This window comes from Centroberyx affinis, unplaced genomic scaffold (assembly GCF_046629955.1).
Source record: "Centroberyx affinis isolate AG114_WGS23_722 - 3 ecotype Tasmania unplaced genomic scaffold, CSIRO-AGI_Caff_v1 ptg000079l_1, whole genome shotgun sequence".
Classification (NCBI taxonomy): Eukaryota; Metazoa; Chordata; class Actinopteri; order Beryciformes; family Berycidae; genus Centroberyx; species Centroberyx affinis.
This window is the reverse complement of record NW_027278788.1, coordinates 158464-176092: the sequence shown is the minus strand read 5'-3', so window position 1 is coordinate 176092 and position 17629 is coordinate 158464. Positions and strand designations below refer to the sequence as shown.

At 42.4% G+C, this 17629-nt stretch overlaps 1 protein-coding gene across 2 annotated transcripts in view; it reads right to left on the bottom strand.

Annotated features, from left to right (window-relative positions):
* Positions 1-16974, bottom strand: part of LOC139645954 (SH3 domain-binding protein 4) — a 28265-nt gene extending 11291 nt beyond the window's left edge. Inside the window, exons 1-4 of one of the 2 annotated variants that reach the window (XM_071521841.1) lie at positions 16880-16974; positions 10937-10973; positions 4624-4846; positions 2143-4499 (exon numbers count right to left, since the gene is read on the bottom strand). In XM_071521841.1, the coding sequence (XP_071377942.1) occupies positions 2143-4499; positions 4624-4747 (2481 nt within the window). In that variant the 5' untranslated portion in view covers positions 4748-4846; positions 10937-10973; positions 16880-16974. The remainder of the gene's footprint in view (positions 1-2142; positions 4500-4623; positions 4847-10936; positions 10974-16879) is intronic. The other variant, XM_071521849.1, reaches the window with a different exon arrangement.
* Between the last annotated feature and the right edge of the window lie 655 nt (positions 16975-17629).

The window sequence follows — 17629 nt, the reverse complement described above, 5'->3', positions numbered from 1 at the left end:
GCATAGGCAATGCATCCCTGCCTGAGAATCAGCTAAATTTGGGGCCCGAGGGAAAAACAGGGATAATTCTACATATATGTGTGTGTGTATATACACTGCTGATGATCCCTTTCTTCATGAACAATCAAAGTAGATGAGAATGCATTCAGACATTTGCGCACAAAGGCAGCTCTTTCAGAAGACCACAATCCTTTTGATTTGGTTCTCTTTCTTCTAAAAATAGACTCCCATCCATGTCAAATGACACACCAGCAAATCATAAGAGATTGTTTTCTGTGACATTGAAAACAGTTAATTTGCAAGAGGGGAGAGAGATGAGGATTTCATCTGACAGTCTATACGCACTAAGCCTAACACTAAAGCCCACCCAGCACTACAAAATCCATTCTTCAGAGGACAAAAACTAGCATTACTCTAGATGCTTCTAAATGGCACAAACAGCATATTTGTGTCAGCTCAACAAAAAAGCCTTAGTAATTGCCAATTTGCTAGATTGGTGCATGCTTTGGTTGTTTCCCACAGTAACCAGTAGTTTTGGTGAGACCCTGACACTGGAAACTTGAAAGCACTGTGCTGACCTACACTCAGCAATGAATTGTACAGTACTAACCCTCAGAAATGGCATATTTTCAGACACCACCTTGTATTATGTTCTTTTCCATACTGGATTTCCACTGTGTCTATAAATGGTTCTAACTAGTGTTTACAACCCCATGTAAATTACAGTGTTTATGTTCCATCTTACTTTGGAGCCCGTTCTGCTGTACTATTGCCATGACCTCCGATGGATACTCAAAGCAGGATATTTTTTTAAAGAAAAAGAAAGGGTAGAAATAATAGAATAAAGGCACTAGGAATGCTCAATACTACAGTTCAGCACTCTTTTCAAAGATAACAATTTCACAGTGGAATCACATAGGAGTAAAAACAGTAAAAATGAAAATGCAATGTTTTATGACACCTTGAGCCATAGCCACAAGTCAGACTTGATATGAGAAGAGCGTTCAATATGTTTGTTAAGCATCTCAAGGTGGGAATTGCTACCCATGTTGCTGGAGGCAACAGTGAAAATCACTGTCCTGAAGACAGAATATGCACAGTGGAGTAGCAGAAAGAGTTGTTTGCACATTTCTAGTGTACAGAGCTCAGCATTTTGTCTGTCTTTGAAGAAAAGCTGAATATACTGAAAAGGGAGCGGTATGAGGCCTTGACACATGACAACATTTATGTCTGGAGTTATGGCCTCCTGTCTGCTGTGGACACATCTGTTCTCTCCGCAAGGGAGGCTCAAGTAAAATCCCTGCTATTGTGTAAGTGGGCTAAAGAATAGACATCTGATATTCTAACGGAAGGAGGGGAGAATGCCTTCTGAAAAAGACATACTATTATTGCTATGAGAGTAGAAGTATAACCTTGTGAGTTTACTGTTCATCTATACATAACAAGCACCCGTGGCTCTATTTTTAAGCCTGTCACTGAGAGGTTATGACATTTAGTCACACATCCTTGAACCTCTATATATGCCCATAGTAAATGCCACTTCCAAAATCACTTTAATGACAAGTGTTGGGGTCTGTTTCATTAGGCTTTTTGACAGCCCTGTTATTTTCTTTAAGACTTTGATTCATATGTGGGGGCTTAAATGAAGACAGAGCATTAACAGAGCAGCCGGAGCTATCAATTGGATTTACGGGTGCAGCATGCATACACTGCACTGCACTCTTATTGAGTGTAATTCAAGAGACAGAGGCTTGGGCGGGGACGGACTCAGGGAAAATATTCTGCTGCTCTCCACAACTCCCAGGTCCCTATTTGACCCTGATGCCTACACAGCATTTATTGACTGTACTCCCAACTGAATTAGCACACTGGACCATAGCCTCAAGCAGGTGTAGGCAGATAACAGATGAAAGCTACAATTGTGCTAAAAGAGAGAAAAGAGTCTGCTGCCAGAAGGATACAGACAGAAACCCATGGCTATCTGAATGCACAGACACACATATAGGACGGATGACATGCAACCAAGAAGCAAAAGTTAAAACAGGGAAGGACACTTCACATGATTCTCAAATCAATAACTCAGATAAAATGCGAAGTCACTGCAACAAAAGAGGGGAAGACGATGCCAAGGCTATAACTTACAGTCAGGAGTTCTTTCTGGAAGGACTTCCTCTCCTTGCTCTCTGCATTGTTGCAGTCTTCCTTCAGCTTCTCCAGCACAGATGCTACCCTCTCAGGTTCGCTATCTAGCTCTGCGCGGCAGAAGTGGGTCAAGGGCAGGTTGCTGTAACCTAGGGCATCTGCAAACGCTCGCCAGTTGCCTATATTCTCCATCAGTACAGTTCTGACAGAGGCGTAGATGTATGTGAGGAATTTGCAAGGCTTCAGTATCTGCTCCAGTAACAGTGTAGTGGTAAGGTCGGGCCCACTGAAGTAAATGGGCTTCACTTTGCCAACTACTAGAACATTCTTTGCATGTACAAGCCCCGTCTTACCCTGATAATATCCAATGTACCATTCTTTGGTCCACAACTGACCCTTCAGCTTGATCTTCTCCTCGCTTAAGAGAGCGACAAAGTCTCCTTTTTTGTACTCTAATAAGTACTGATTTTTTGTCTGGCGGATGACTGTTTTGATTAGTTTTCCAAACTTCAGGTTGTTGATTCTCCTGTCCTGGAAAACAGGGTACTTGGTGGCAATGGCAAGAGGAGACAAGACTATCTTACCCACTTCCTTCTTCTTCAGGAAGCGCCTCTGCACTGATGTCTTTGGACCTGTCTTGGGTGGTGGTGTTGGTGTCTGAACACAAAATTGGGCCAGTATACAATCTTGGTCATCTTTGATCTGGACCCTCAAGGTGAAATCTGAAACATCTTCAGTGTTGCGAGAGGCAATGACATAGAGAAGTCTGCTAACCTTGCCGAGTTTGACCTGGAAACCCCTGACCACTCTGGCCTGCTCACTAGCCTTTACCTCATAGTTGGCCATATTGGAGTAAACCCCAACGCGGAGGTCCTGGGGTCTGGACAGGACAAACTGGTGTTTGCCCCAGAGCTGCAGCGCTACTGGTGGAGTAGACTGTGCCTGCTTTCCTACCTCACTCACCAATAATGTCTTTGGGGCACAGTCATGGCCAAAGATAGCCACAACAGTTTTGAAGGATGGGTGAATATGCTTTGGACCATACACTCCTAGGGTGATCTTTTTGACTACATGCTCCCAAACTGTGGAGTCTGGTGATAGTGATTGGGACTGAGCCACGACACACACATACATGCATGGTTCAAGGTTATCCAGGCACACCTGGACTGTGTCTCCATACATGTATGCCTGGGGAATGGGCGTATAGGGGCCCTCTTTACAGTCACTCCTGACACACATGACCTCTGTTGTCTGTCTGCTCTCCATTTTCACCACGACTGACACTTTCATCTCCAGGGTAATGGTGGTTTTGGTCTCCATGTTGCTGAGTTTGATCTCCACCACGGGGCTGACGGTGGTGCAACGGTCATTGTTGAGCTCCAGCGGTGGATCCAGCAGAGCTTTCATAGAGATCTGCTGGGTGTCTCCAGGAGCCACATGGCCCTCAGGTATGTGGATACTGATGCTGGTGTCTGGAAGCTGGACAGCCCCTCCAGAGCTGTCTAGCCGACACACTATGTTGGTCTCCACTGGCTGTGTTTGGCCCCAGCCAGGGTTCTGACCCAACGAGTCTAAGTCATGGCAGGACCTGGCCAGCTTGCGATGATTGAGCCACGCGGTCCTGAAATCCTCTCTGCTCTGGAACTGTTCTGGTGCCGGGGCTTTCAGGCCTCCAAAGAAACCAGAGGAAACCTGAGGACTGTCAGACTGAGCCTGTAGGATGGACAGCTCAGACAGACTGTAGGACCGCTTACTTCTAAAAAATGGGTTGTCCCTGCGCAACGTTTGCCCCACTCCTACACTGGGACTGATGGGGTCGAAAATGCCACTGCCAAAACCATTAATGTTGACAGTACTGCTGGTAGAGTTTGGTGCTGATGGAGCCAGGGTGTCGAACAGAAGTAGGTCTACCGATTTCTCATTACTATTCTGATCAAGTGGACTCTGAAGACCCCCATGGAGAAAAGGGTTGGTAGAGGTGTGGGTTGTTGTAAAAGGATTTCCATTTTGGAGGGTGGTCGGTTTCAGAATCACCCCTGTCCACTCTCCTAGAAGGTCCATTTCTTTGGCTGCCTCCTCATTACAGTCTCCAATAGTGTCAATCATCCCACTGTCACTGAAGGAGGAGTCTCTATAGTTGATAGGCTGTACGTAAGCTGCAGGGATGTAACCCATCTCTGTATTGTTGTGGGCATACCACCACTCTCCTCCCGATGTGTCCAGAACATAGAGACGATCCCCTTTGGAGAATTTCAGGGTGGTAAAGCTGGATGGGCAGTAATCCTTAATGGCAACAACTTCCCTGGCAGTGCCGAAGGAGGCAGTAGCATCCAGTCGTAAGGCACTGGGAGAAGGCACTGAGAAAAAAGCACAAAAGAATGTCAGGTTTAAAAAACCCTAGAGACGATTCATTCAATGTATTATTTATTTATATATACATATTATAAAAAAAAAATGTATTTTTTTGTTTTAGCAGCTAACCTTTGACATCAGTGAGACTGGCTTCTGACACTCCCTCGCTGAGATCTATGAGCGTTCCCTCTGACTTGCAGCGAGGGAGAGAAATGTTGTTATTGGTGGTGGCTCTGATTCGATGGGCGGCCATTGTTGGTCCTTTCCCTGTGCGCCAACCTGTGTGTTCAGGCTGCTCTCCTGGGTTCCCTTTAGCTAATGGCAGAGTTAGATGTCAACAGCCTCCCATGATCTCTGGAAGAAACAGAAAAAAATGTATTAAATAATATAAATAGTTATGCCACAGCCTGGTCTCCATGGCGGCATGATCCTCAGAAGCCAAATTCAGCCAAGGCAACAGCAAGCGAGACACTTCATTCCTCTACAGCTGAACACTAAGAAACTTCAACATGGTGTGCTGAAAATCATTTTGTACTACTCAACTCAGTTTATGTTATGAAATTGTAGCAATCTGATAAAAAGTTCAGATATTGCGCTCAGTATGTGGTAACTGCGGCTGAGCCAAGTTTGATAAAAATTTGTTTTGGCTCTCCTGTAAATTCTGCCATAACACACTTACGCGCCTTTGGCTCCAAGCCCTTGAGTCATCAAGGGCTCCAAATACAACCTGTACTTGCTGTATAATTAACCTTTAACCTGTATTTTATAGTCTCATTAAACTGGCATGATGCCTTGTGATTTTAAAATGGAATCAGGCTTGAAACATGCTCACTAATGCAAATAGAGTGAAAACCAGCGATAGTAACAGAATACAAATGAAGATGTGTCCTCGTATGTATAAATGAAGTCAAGCAGCACTTTCATTTTACACTGAAAATAAAGATTCTTTATGAGGATCAATACAATGAATAGGACAGGGAAGAGAAGAAGACCAGGATATTATTCACTAAAATGTTTAAATACATTCCCTCTGCCTTACTTAGTAAAGACTTATTAGTCAAGTTTTATTTATAAAGCACATTACAGTCAAATGCTGTGGTGAAAATAAATTATTTGTATTTGCTTTTAAAAGAAACTAGTGTTGGGGAATTTTTTAGGTTATTGGTCAGGCGATTCCAGGTGATTTTATTTTTAGGTACTCCGGGATATGCATTATTGCAGTGAGTGAAACTACGCTGACTTTAAAAACCTGTTAACCCCAAAGTGCTGTGGTAGCACAGTGTTGTTGTAACAAAATATTTAATTCATGCCTTGACTTAGCCACTATAGTTAGAAAATCACCAAGCTATTTCCAGGTACGTGGATGTACAGCCACCAGCCTCCAGCTGATTGACGCTTATTTTATTTCTACCATACTGCCTGGTGTATTTCCCTTATGCAGGGCTCTAGGGGCTACACTGCAGAATTACACATGAAATAAAGAACAAACAAATGAGCACACACACACACCCCAACTCTTATAAAAGGTACTCCTCCCAAATACCTAATAAACAGAGAAAATAAAAGAGTGAAAACATTTTTTTTTACCAGTGTGGTGAAAATGATGCTTTATCACATTCACTAGAAAGTCTACACAGTCAGAGAGTATTCCCTTGCATCTCTGAGGTAGGCCTATATTATGGCAGACTTGCTTTTTTACATGTCATAGATTATTTAAGACATATAATGTTATGTTTGAGACAGCATACCCAAGCTAAATATTCCAACTCCCCATCTTCTCGCCTTTGAAATCTTTATCCTGTTGATGTTGATCATGCCCTTCACTCATCGCACCATCACTAAAATATTCGACCCAGTTTTAATTTGGAAACTTTTTTCACTTTGCTGCTTCTCAGCTTTCCATCAGCACAAACCAAGCCATAAAGGCTAGTGTAAAAGGGATGTGTATAAATGTGTGTGTGTGTGTTTGAAATGATCTAAATAACTTTGATCCCCCAGCTCCCTCGCAGAGTTTAGATCTGGATCAAAACCAGACCAACAGGAGAGTAAGAGACTCAGAAGGCAATATCCCCCCATATAAACAGAATAACAAAGTGTTTTGGCTGTCTGACTCATAAATTCAGATGTCTGACTAATGTTCATGAATTTCAGCAAATTTATGTGTACAAATTAGGTCCTAACTGATACATGACTTTTGGGTCCTATTAAAAAACTTATGACTGAACAACATCTGACATATCTACTGATTTTTTTTATTTTGTTTTGGTGATTATCTGAAAACAAAATCTTAAAATTTGGCTTTCAAAGAGCCATATTGGGCCATATTGACCTCGGTAGCTCAGCTATTCAATATAAATTACAGCCCAAACAGCATTCTGAGATACATGAACACACTGGCTTTGTGCTTTTTTCTTTTCCGTAAAGAGCTAGTGCAAATGTGAAAACCAGCCATATGTGATGAAGCCAACATTCAAGCTGTATAGTAAATCTATTGGTACATTTTGAATATGTGCCAATACCAACATAAATACAAAGTTATTGGAAAGGTGACAGGATACAGGCTGATGTTGCACTGGGGCTAAAATTCCCAGACCGTGCCTCAGCCAGTCTGTTTTCGTCCTCCTGAATACTTTGGGGATGACACTTGCCTTCTCATTGCCTCACTCTGGGAAATGTGGTTTGCTTCACTGTGTCTACTCTCTTTTGCAGTCCGTAACAGTTATGTTTTTGCCCATTAGGAAAGGCGGAGAGACATATTCTTACCCTTATTGTGTCAATGTAAATAAGAAGACTACAAGAGACAATACAGGGCCAATACTGCCAACTGCAGATGTGGGTCAGTGGAACACACTGGTTCGAGAGACAGACACCAACATACGACTGCAAGCTTTTTACCTCCAATTCATAATTCATAACACTGTAAGCTTAGGGAAGACAGATTGCATAGATAGGGGAAAGGGTTGATGATAGCCTTCTACTGACATGCTTCTACTAGAGCATGAGTGATTCAAGTAGGCCAGTGTCGAGCTTACACTGCTTTGTAACATTGCCAAACAAGAAAATGTTTTAGAGGCACAGTCACTCTACTAAATTCAGCTTTACTGTACCTATGTTAAAGTTAGTTACTGCACAGTAGTGTCAGTATTTTATATTTACAATATATATATATATATCAAAAAGGCTAAACAATTAAAATGAATCAAGGGTTAGAGCAATATACTGGATTGCTGATACATCAGGCCAATATTGCAAAGTCAACTACTTGCATAACTATAAATAAACCTAAACATCTTTTCTCATTTGTTATCTGTAGAGCTTTATAGCCAAGGCGGGCTGTCTTAACAAGAATTGTGGCAGCCTTGGCTGACAAATACCCGCACAATTAATATTTCATTGTATTAATGAATTTCATTTGGACCAAGCTGTCACCTGAGTTTTAAAGTTGGATACAGTAATTAAAACTGCTGTAGGCAACTTTGAAATGAGCAAGAATTTGAAAGCAAGCAACAATACTAGAACTGCTCCCTCCCTCCCTCCAAATGAGGCTCAGGCATTTAGCCTAGGTAGCAGCTCTGTACTATAATTACAAATGGCTGACAGTTTTATTGTATTTGTTGTACAGTTATTGGTAACAAAAACAAGACACAAGATGACAGACTCACAGACATTTTCCTATGCCGTCCCCGTAAATACGACCCGACACTAGATACTTGGAATTTTTTTGAATATTTTGGCATGAAATATATCAAATTTAAAGATACTGAATTTTGACACAATATTCAGCACAATATCCAGCTATCGACAGCTTCGATCAAAAAATATCGGTATCTCTATCGGACTTCAAAAATACATATCAGGGGAACCCTAAAATCAATGTTCCTCCACTAATTACAGCCTCATGTTACCAGTTCCTCCCTTGACTTGTGGCCCTCATCTCTTTGAAGCAGATTGGGGGGGTGTAGGTTGTGTCCATCTGCCTGGACATAAACCCTGGGTGGTCTGCAGCAGCTATCTAAACCTGGGCTCTCCTCTTCTGACCACCCGGGAGCGTTTAACCCCCACCGCAGAACATCCGAATGGAACAATAGTGGGTGGGGACTTCTGGCATGTAAATCTGAGCAACCACTGTCAACAATAAAAGTCTGTCATGCAAATGACCAAAAGTTGCCTGGTAATAAGACAATGGCTGAGGCCATTACGAGGCTTAGCCAACTTCTGCGGTAATAGCATGTCAAAAAGACTCCCTCTGGACGTCTTTAATAGAATTTCTCAGCCGCTCAGCCATTACCGCAGCTCCTTTGGTTGACATAATGTGGAGAATTAAAAGTTAACACTGCTTCATGCATCTGATCAGGGGATTGTGTCAGGAAGGAATGTCCTTGGCACTAATGCAGGTGCTTTCTTCGGTGCCTCAACAACATAGCAACACGCCGCGACTGCTGCTTCACCCTTTAAACGCTAACGTTTCACAGTGTCAGACATGTGGCCGACCGACCCGACAACACTGTTTCAGGAAAACGGTATCTTTGTCTAAACATGACAATCGGCTGTAAGAGTGAAAGAGAACAATGTAGCACTCTTCATGAACAGCATCGCCGTTAGGGCCGCTGCGAGTGAATGCGCGTGCTCTCCCTCCATCTGTTTTAAACAGAATAAAAAATGACTCAATCAATATGGGGTGCTTTGCCATCTGACTTCACACCCTCCTGACGCATTAATTACATCATTACAGTCAGACAAAGACATAATAAAATACTAAATTATTTATAGAGAGCATCGTACAGACTAGATAGTCTAGTGAACTTTGGTGCATTGCCCTTGGCTGCTGGCTATGTGAGAATAAGTTGGACATATCTTTTTTTTTCTGCCCGTATTTGTGGTGTTGTTTAACAGCATAGGTCTATTGTCAGCCCTATTAACCTCAAATGGTCTCAGACTGCCTGTTACTCCGTCCTTCAAGCTGTCTGCAATGGGAGAAGGGAGGGGTGGAGGATGAGAGAGAGAGAAAGTAACAGCAAGACAGAGAGAGAGACATGGAACTATTTCGCTGGAGCTGTTAGCTGGAACTGGCTCGACGCCGGTTGAGACCGATAGGGTTCTTGCAACAAAAACCAAAGCAGTGAATATAAAATTGTAATCCACATCTGCTATTCTCCCACCTCTGCTTCTAATTCCTTGTCTGGGCCTTGGGTAACCAAGCGAGGTGGCCATACTCGCCGAGCAGCAGCAGCAATGGCAAGTAACCCAGCTGAGGCACTGTAAGCCGATTACCACACTCCAATTCAGTGCGGCGGCCACGGGAGAACGTCTTAAAAATCGCCCTTTCCGTTACCAATCCCCACGGAGGAAGGGCACTATGAAACTGTCATCCATGCCACTCCTTTTATTCAGCAATTCACTTCCTGTCGTGTTGATGTCCCTCGGGGAATAGGCCGGTGCCAAATGGCTTTTATTACAGAGTGGCAGGGAAAACACAAAGCCCCTTTTATCAGCAGATAAGGCACCGCCAGATACCCACCTTCATCTCAGAAAAGTGAGAAAACTATATCAATATTCAGGTAGAATGTTAAAACAGGATTTTGAAGGGTTTAGAAAATAATGAGTTCCCAGAAGGGGGATTGGTTATGATGCACAGCTTTAGTTTATCCACCCTCTTAAAAAAAACATACAAGAAGCAGCAAGAAACATGAAATACATATGGAATTTCAGTTTTTTATTTAATAGGTGCTATATCACTGCACCTCTTTTGTGGTGCTATCTCATTGGTTTCTCTCATTGGACTACTCTCTTATCACAATCTGTATGAAAGTGGAAAAGTACAAACTTAACGGTTTTCAGTCTTTCTGAACTAATCTGAGGAATAAAATTACTGACAATGAAATTCAATAAGTCCGAAAGAAATTAATGAAAAAGGCGAAGTTCTATGCAGCTTCATTATAAGGGGGGTGTCCTGTAATGAGTAAGTAAGTAAGTTGCAAATGGTATTATTTGAATCATAAAATAGTGGTGAAATTACTGTAGAGTAACATAAAAAGCTTTAAGAAACTGCACCACTGGCTAGGTTACACTTCTGAGCAATTTTTCCAATCACACAACTACTAATTTCCCATCAAAACATCAGACATTTACAATTCTAATATTAGTCTTTGCAATAATTATTACTTTATTATCATATGGTGTACAGTTTACCATAGACCGAGTTCCTGATGGCAATGACAATGGCTCTGCACACCTCTACTTGCACATTGTGCCCTGGATCTAATTAACCAAGTAAACTGCAAACCAATGGACAAACCAATCCAATGATAAAGGTGATATGTAGCATACACACAAGAGAACTCTACAAGTTGGATGTTCTCCTTATGTAGGAATGTTTAGCGATAATATTAACAAAACATGCTTCGGTTCTTATTCATCATGTCCAGTTCATGCCGGTGCTTACATTAGTAAGGAAATCCATCTCGTGTGCCTCTGTACATCTGGATACAGGAAAAGACGACAGAGGATGAGCATTAATGAAGCACAGGCTGTAAATGCTACAGTCAATGTGTACAAGGCCAAAGGCACACAATGACGTTCGCCCCCTCAGCAATATACGGGGGAAACACTGACGACCGAAAAGCCGGCTTCATATTCTCCTTGGCGACCGGCGCAGATGTGGAGCTGTGCTGTGTTTAAGGAAGGCTGCTCCTGAGCAGGAAGTGGCTGAGCAGCAGAAACAAGGAGGAAATGCCTTTGTGATGACAGCCCGCCAGATCTCTCCTGACTCTCCCTGCCTCCCTCGTCTCCTTCAACGGAAAGCCTTCGACGCATTGTTCTCATCTTGCGATTCACAAAAAAGTGAGAAATTCCGCTTTAAGTGGGACTGCAAATGAGAAGAGTGTCCCACCCCCACTGAATCTACAATGAGACATTCACCCCAATTACCCAAATCAAATTTTGTTGGGTATGGTCACTGGTGGGAAATGTTTTACACACACACACACACACACACACACACACAGGAAGTAAAAAATTGAAACTTCAGAGTGAAATCCAAATCCACTTATCAACATTGGCCCTTTTGCCTCTCGTCCCTTTGGTATCTTTGGTATAAAGCATCACAGACCGACCGGGCTGGTAAACATGAGCGTGCTGTGTGCAGTTCACTGACATCACCTTACAGGATTTATGGGTATTGAAGTTCAAATGTTTAAAACAGACACCTCTCGCTGCCATTTATAGCCGCCCACGTGCAGCGTCGTCTAGTGTAGTATCCAACAACGTGATATACGTGCGACGCAGCTTAAAAAGGTTAGGCAAACCTGGTTACAGTGCATCACCTTGTTGTCAGAGTGAGGGACAGGGACCTTGAAATTGCTTGTGAACTCACCAGATAATGTGAGTGACACAGATGCCTTGTTCTCAGGCAACAGAAAATGAGAGCAAGAACACAAACGCTCTCATACTGAGTCAACAGTGCTCCGGCCTTGACTGGTTGGAAAACAAAGCTCCAATATCTCATGTCCCGGGGCAAGGTGGAGCTAAGCTTCAGTGTACACAATTGTCATACTTAAGTGTTGCCGAGGGAGGAAAAATGTTTCACTAAATCTGTAAAATTACACTCGGGCTCAGAGCCATCTCCACAACTAGGGCTAAAGCATAAGCAAATGGTGATTACTGATGTTGCACTTTAATGAGAGGAATATTTAATAGGGTGTGTGTACAGGGGAAGCAGTCTTACAGGGGTCTTACAGAAACAGTATTCTGACAAAGAAATGTGCGAGTAAAACCGTTCTGACTGTTTCACCTTACGCGCCCTCCTCCGCACAATCATAAAATGTTTCATTCTGAGGGAAAAGTTATTTCAGCTAATAAATAAGTCATTGAAAACTACCTGGGTGATGTGCCAGCTTCAATCAGAGGAGGTATCACATCCTAGTGCTGCTCTTTTTCAGAAGACCATCCGGCTATACTGAGTATCTCTCCCATATCTCAGCTGTCAGAGCTGTCAAGACTCTGCAGCCACAGCTCCTGATTGCCTGGGGTCCACAGCCAGTAGACAAACTGTCTGTTCTGAGACTAAAAGTTACCCTATGTAGACGAAGACCTTTTGCGCAGTAATCCATTTTGTAAGACGTACAGTCTGTGTTTGCTGACCAATCTGTTGGTCAACCATCCTCAGTGTAGTATGCTGCTGACTAGGGGCAATAAAAACTATTGTGCGTGTTAGAACATTTGGGCAGCCAACACCTCTGGCACTATCAGCATGAGGAGTCAGTGGGTAGATCTGCTTAACTACATGTTGGCTTTACTGCTTGTTTATGCCAGAATTACAACTGTCATGCACATTAGTTCTGGCAGACGGCTTCTCCCAAATGTCTCTTTTTCTCCCACTGCAACCAGGCGTGTTTCGGTCGGGTGTATCCGACATAGACAGTCATAAAATGCCGGGAAGAAAAGAAAATGCCAAAAAAAAAAATTTCTATTAGTGTTGCTCTAGCTCTAGCCATCAATCTCTACTTCATTCCTTACCTCGCAATATAAACACACCAAGGCAAAATGGCTGCAGGGGATAAAGTGAAAAGGAATGCGTGGTATGCCGGGGTCCAAATGAAATCATGCATTATTCAAGTAAAGGGGTAAAAAGAGAGGAAAACTTATCATTCTTTCAATAATAAAGAGGAGGTTAGAGGGCATGTTAAACTGTCATTCTGGGCTTTTATAAGGAATTTCATTGGACTTCTTTCGTTGTTGCCAGTCTTGTCACGAACTACAAAACAATGGCATTACATGCCCGCACCCCTCCCCATCCACCCGTCTTCCCCGAACCCACACACACGGAGTGACATATATACACGCTCCATTCCCAGGCTCTCTTGAAACATACTGCTCCAGTCACGATTCCCAATTACAACACACAACGTTCACAGCCCGTCATGGAGCATTCCTATGTTCAAACAAGTGAGATGCAAATGAAACTGATAAAAAAGGTATGTTCTATGTTCCCTTCCTGATAACAGGTAGAGACAAGTGCACGCCTTCAACAGAGAACACTCACTCTGGGTTCCAGCTGATGCCTGGCGTGAAGGGGGACAATTGCGAGGGAATGACCACGCTTCAGGATGACTCATGCACAGTATAATCGCTGGCTACCATCACTGACAAGTAAGGCTGACAAGGGCTGCCCTGGGGTGGTGGTGGTGTGTGGGTGTGTGTGTGTGAGGGGGGGTGGGGTGGGGGGCTCATCAGCTGCGTATCTGATGCCAACCCTGCCAGTGCCCTCTCTGTCATAATTCAGACTGTAATCAGTTGGAACCAAGCCCCGGCAAGACCGAACACCAGGAGACGCACGTTCACGCCGGGAGGGAGAAGCTTATCTGGAATCACATGCACATTCGTTCAGACAATGAACTCTATTGAAGTCCAGCTGTAACCTAAGATTGGGTCCTCAAGATGGGGGGGGGGGTGCAATAGGTTTTGCTGGGAGAATGATAAAATGTCCAGTCTGAATGCAGTGTTGTCACAATATCAGAATTTTGTCTTTGATACCATTTATTAATAAATTAAATCTGTAAAAGTTTGACCACAGCAATCAAGAAGAACCGTCAAGCAATGTGTTACCACACTTGGACAGCTTTGTAGCAACTTTTGCACAGGGGGTTTGATGTATTTTGTGTGTCTTTCTTTGTCGGCTATTTATGTGACATAGTTCCATATTTTGCTCCTGGCACCAGTTTTGTCAGCCAGTTTAGGTGGACTGGGATCCAGTTCAAGATGTGGTGGATTGTTTGATGCTGTTGCCATGTTTTTAGCCGTTTAGCTCCCGAATGCTGCAATCTGTCAAGAGCCAGACCAACAAATCAGCTTTCAAAAGGCAAAATACCTGCTTTGAAATCACGGATCGGGGTGCGGTCAAATGTGCAACATGCTTGAAAGTTTCAACCCATAGAGAGCAGTGATTTGATTTGCTCTTGAAAGCGATAATCCACAAGATTCTTGTTTGTCTTGATTTTAGTGACACCTTTGGTGATAAGCAGTCGTTGCTTTGTTATTTTGCATTCAATTTAGACACTAGCCATATATAATGAAACAATAAAGGCACTCAATGTTGATTGTGGCATCTTATATTTCTTCTACCTTCTTATATTTATTCCAACAAAGCCCTGTCGTTGCTTCCGTAGACATACAATGCATCACTTCCTGCGCAGCAGAGGATTTGTTCCTCATAGTTGTTTAGAACAGCAAATGTAAAAGAACTGGGTATAGGTTGAATCACTATTGTATGGTATCAATGGGTGATAGAAAGTAGCAGAGTGGACCCTTATTTATATGGAACAGTTGCAGATTAGTACTTGAACCATTCTAATCCGCATGTGTACGTCCTCTATAGATTATGTTAAAATGGAATCCTAGTTTACAGAACACACAGAATCTAATGTTTAGAAAATTCAACACTGAATTCAATCTTTCTCAACTGTATCAAAGTAGTATTGAAATTCCAGTTATTGTGACAGCACTGATAGAATAGGAAGGCTAGGAGACAGCTAGAAATTGTACTATTGCACATCAGATAGGAGACGCTGCCCTCTACTTCACACATGTTAATCGATCTAGGTCATCACACAGCCAATTTACTCTTGATGCTATTGATTATTTCAGGCAGACATCACTTCAATTTCATAAGAAAAAGAAAAGAGATATCCACACACTGGACTGATTGTGTCTTCTATCAAAACTGGTTCGTCAGATCATAATCATGCCTGACGAAGACCAGTTTGGATTGAGACATTGCTAGATAGTGAGCGAGGCCATTAATCCAGAGTATCTTTCATCTACTTCATTATCCTTCTTTTCATAACAAGCAGATGGTCATGTTTTGGGATGGGCATACACCGGCTCCTTCTATGTGAACACATGTAAGCTCACTGAATCGTGGTCATAGTATATTCAGATTGCTAGAGAGCAAATGAGACTGACTCTTGCTGCTGGCACAGTAAGACATTTAGTTAAATAAGCTATATGGTATTCATGTATTATTCAGTACGAAAATTGTATTCTCAAAGCAATACAAAGGCTGTGGTTTTGATTCCACATGAAAAAAATTCAAATCTACCAAAAGACTTGATCACCTTTGTTTTTCCATGCTGGTCGGTCACTCAGTTAATGACTTTCCCTTGTTGTAAGTGCTACAGCAGGTTACTGGCAGCCTACTGTACTTCACTAGACAAGAGAATACATCACACCCTTCTCTCCATACAAAACCAAACTTCACTGCTTGAGAAACCTGAAGGTGACCTGGAGTGGACAAAACAGCAGATTAATGCTTTGCTGTTTCCATCATTGCAATGTTAGCAGCCTGTGTGCCAGCAGACAAGTGGGGAACCAATATAAGCTACTTACTGTGGTAGGCTATATAGTGAATGACAGATCAGCTTTGGAAAATAATTAGAAAAAGAGGAGACCAGGCCGTAGCTTGTGTTATTGCAAGCATTTAACAGTTTGGTGAGCAGGGCTGGCGACTACAGAGAGCCAGACCAGAATAAAATGGGGCTTGCAATTTGAAGCATTACACATCAGTCTGTACCCTCAAGATGATGCCAAATCCTCACTTGAAATCTGGTGGGTTGTGTTTTTTTTTAATGCCATGGCAACCGATGTCACGCACAGTGCCTTTTCCCCTAAAGAAAAATCACCATCATACTCCTGAAGTATTCCTATAGTGTTCCTTATAGTGTGTATTCGGTGCTCAGTAGTGTTTATAGTCACCGTATCGTACTTTATGGTATCTGTAGCCTATCTCCTATGCCATTACTATTATTCCTACAATATTTATTTAGAGACTTACGGTTTTGCTGTGATTTTTTAGCATCTTACCAAAAAAAAAAAAAAAAAAAAGGCTATGATACCGTTCTCTCGAACGGGTTGGAACTTGAAGTGAGGGATAAAAAAAAAGACTTCAACGTAGCAAAGAGTCTTTCTTTTAGTGGTAACAAACGTTACTCTGGTTTCGTGGCATCTAGGATACAGTTAAGTAACAAAATACATGTCTGGAACTTCAAAGACGTGCACATTGCCTAGTTAGGGGAAATACCGAGATAGGAAAAAAAAAAGGAAGAAAGAAATGTAAATATACTCCCCACTGGAAAGACAGGCGAAATCAAAATGTTGACCATTATGTCTTTGTTTTACCGCGTCGTTCTTTCTAGCACATTTAGCCGACATTATATCACTTTTGTTGCCTTCCATAACGAAAAGTTTTAATTCTTTGGCTTTACGATTCGGTACGTCGCTTCCAGGTGGAGCGACTGTTTGTTAGACCCCGGGAACACTTTTAGCTGTGCAAAAACAGCCTGTTTTCACAAATAACGGTGAAGAGCAACCCGGTGAAAAGATGGCAACTTACCTGGTACGAAAGCACGCTAATTTTGTCCCATGAAGCAAACGCATAAACCAGGTTTAGTTTGTCGAGCTCTCCCAGTTTAGTTGAGCTTGTGTTTCATCCACCGTGTTCTGTAGGAAAGCAGCAAGACCCCATCTGATGTCACTGGGCAGGGAGGGGCTACACTGGGATATTTCCATACATGATGTCACTTCGGAGTTTCATATGCAGGATGTGAGGAAACTTCGTTTTATTCTCACAGGCGTGTAAATCATTGAGATTTTTTGGCTAAACTGCTATAGCCTGCAATACATGGTCACACCTAGAATGGATGTATATGCTTGAGTGGTGGCAGGAGCTCCCCACCTGATAAGAAATAGTTATTCAATATTAGTATTATTTCATTTACAATAATTTAGCAGGATGAGTAAGTGTATAAGAATTAATATTCTTGGGTTTCACCCTGCTGTTATCTCACCTGCACTATAGTAGGCTATAACATTCTGTATTAATATCAACAACAAATCCCCTCAGAAGGGTGTCCTTGTGATTTGTTTCTGGGGGTCTTGCCATTTCAAAAGTTTGGACTCCCTAGGCTATGTGATACAGCTGCAGTCTATGGCTGTGTTGAATTATCTCTATACATCTTGCTATTCTATATAGTTTAATTCTCTATCACTTATTTCTCCAAGGAGATCAATAAAGTGCTATCTCTTATCTTAGCCTAGCTAACTAGCCTACATTGTAGAGCCCATTTTAACATGGTGCTTGGCC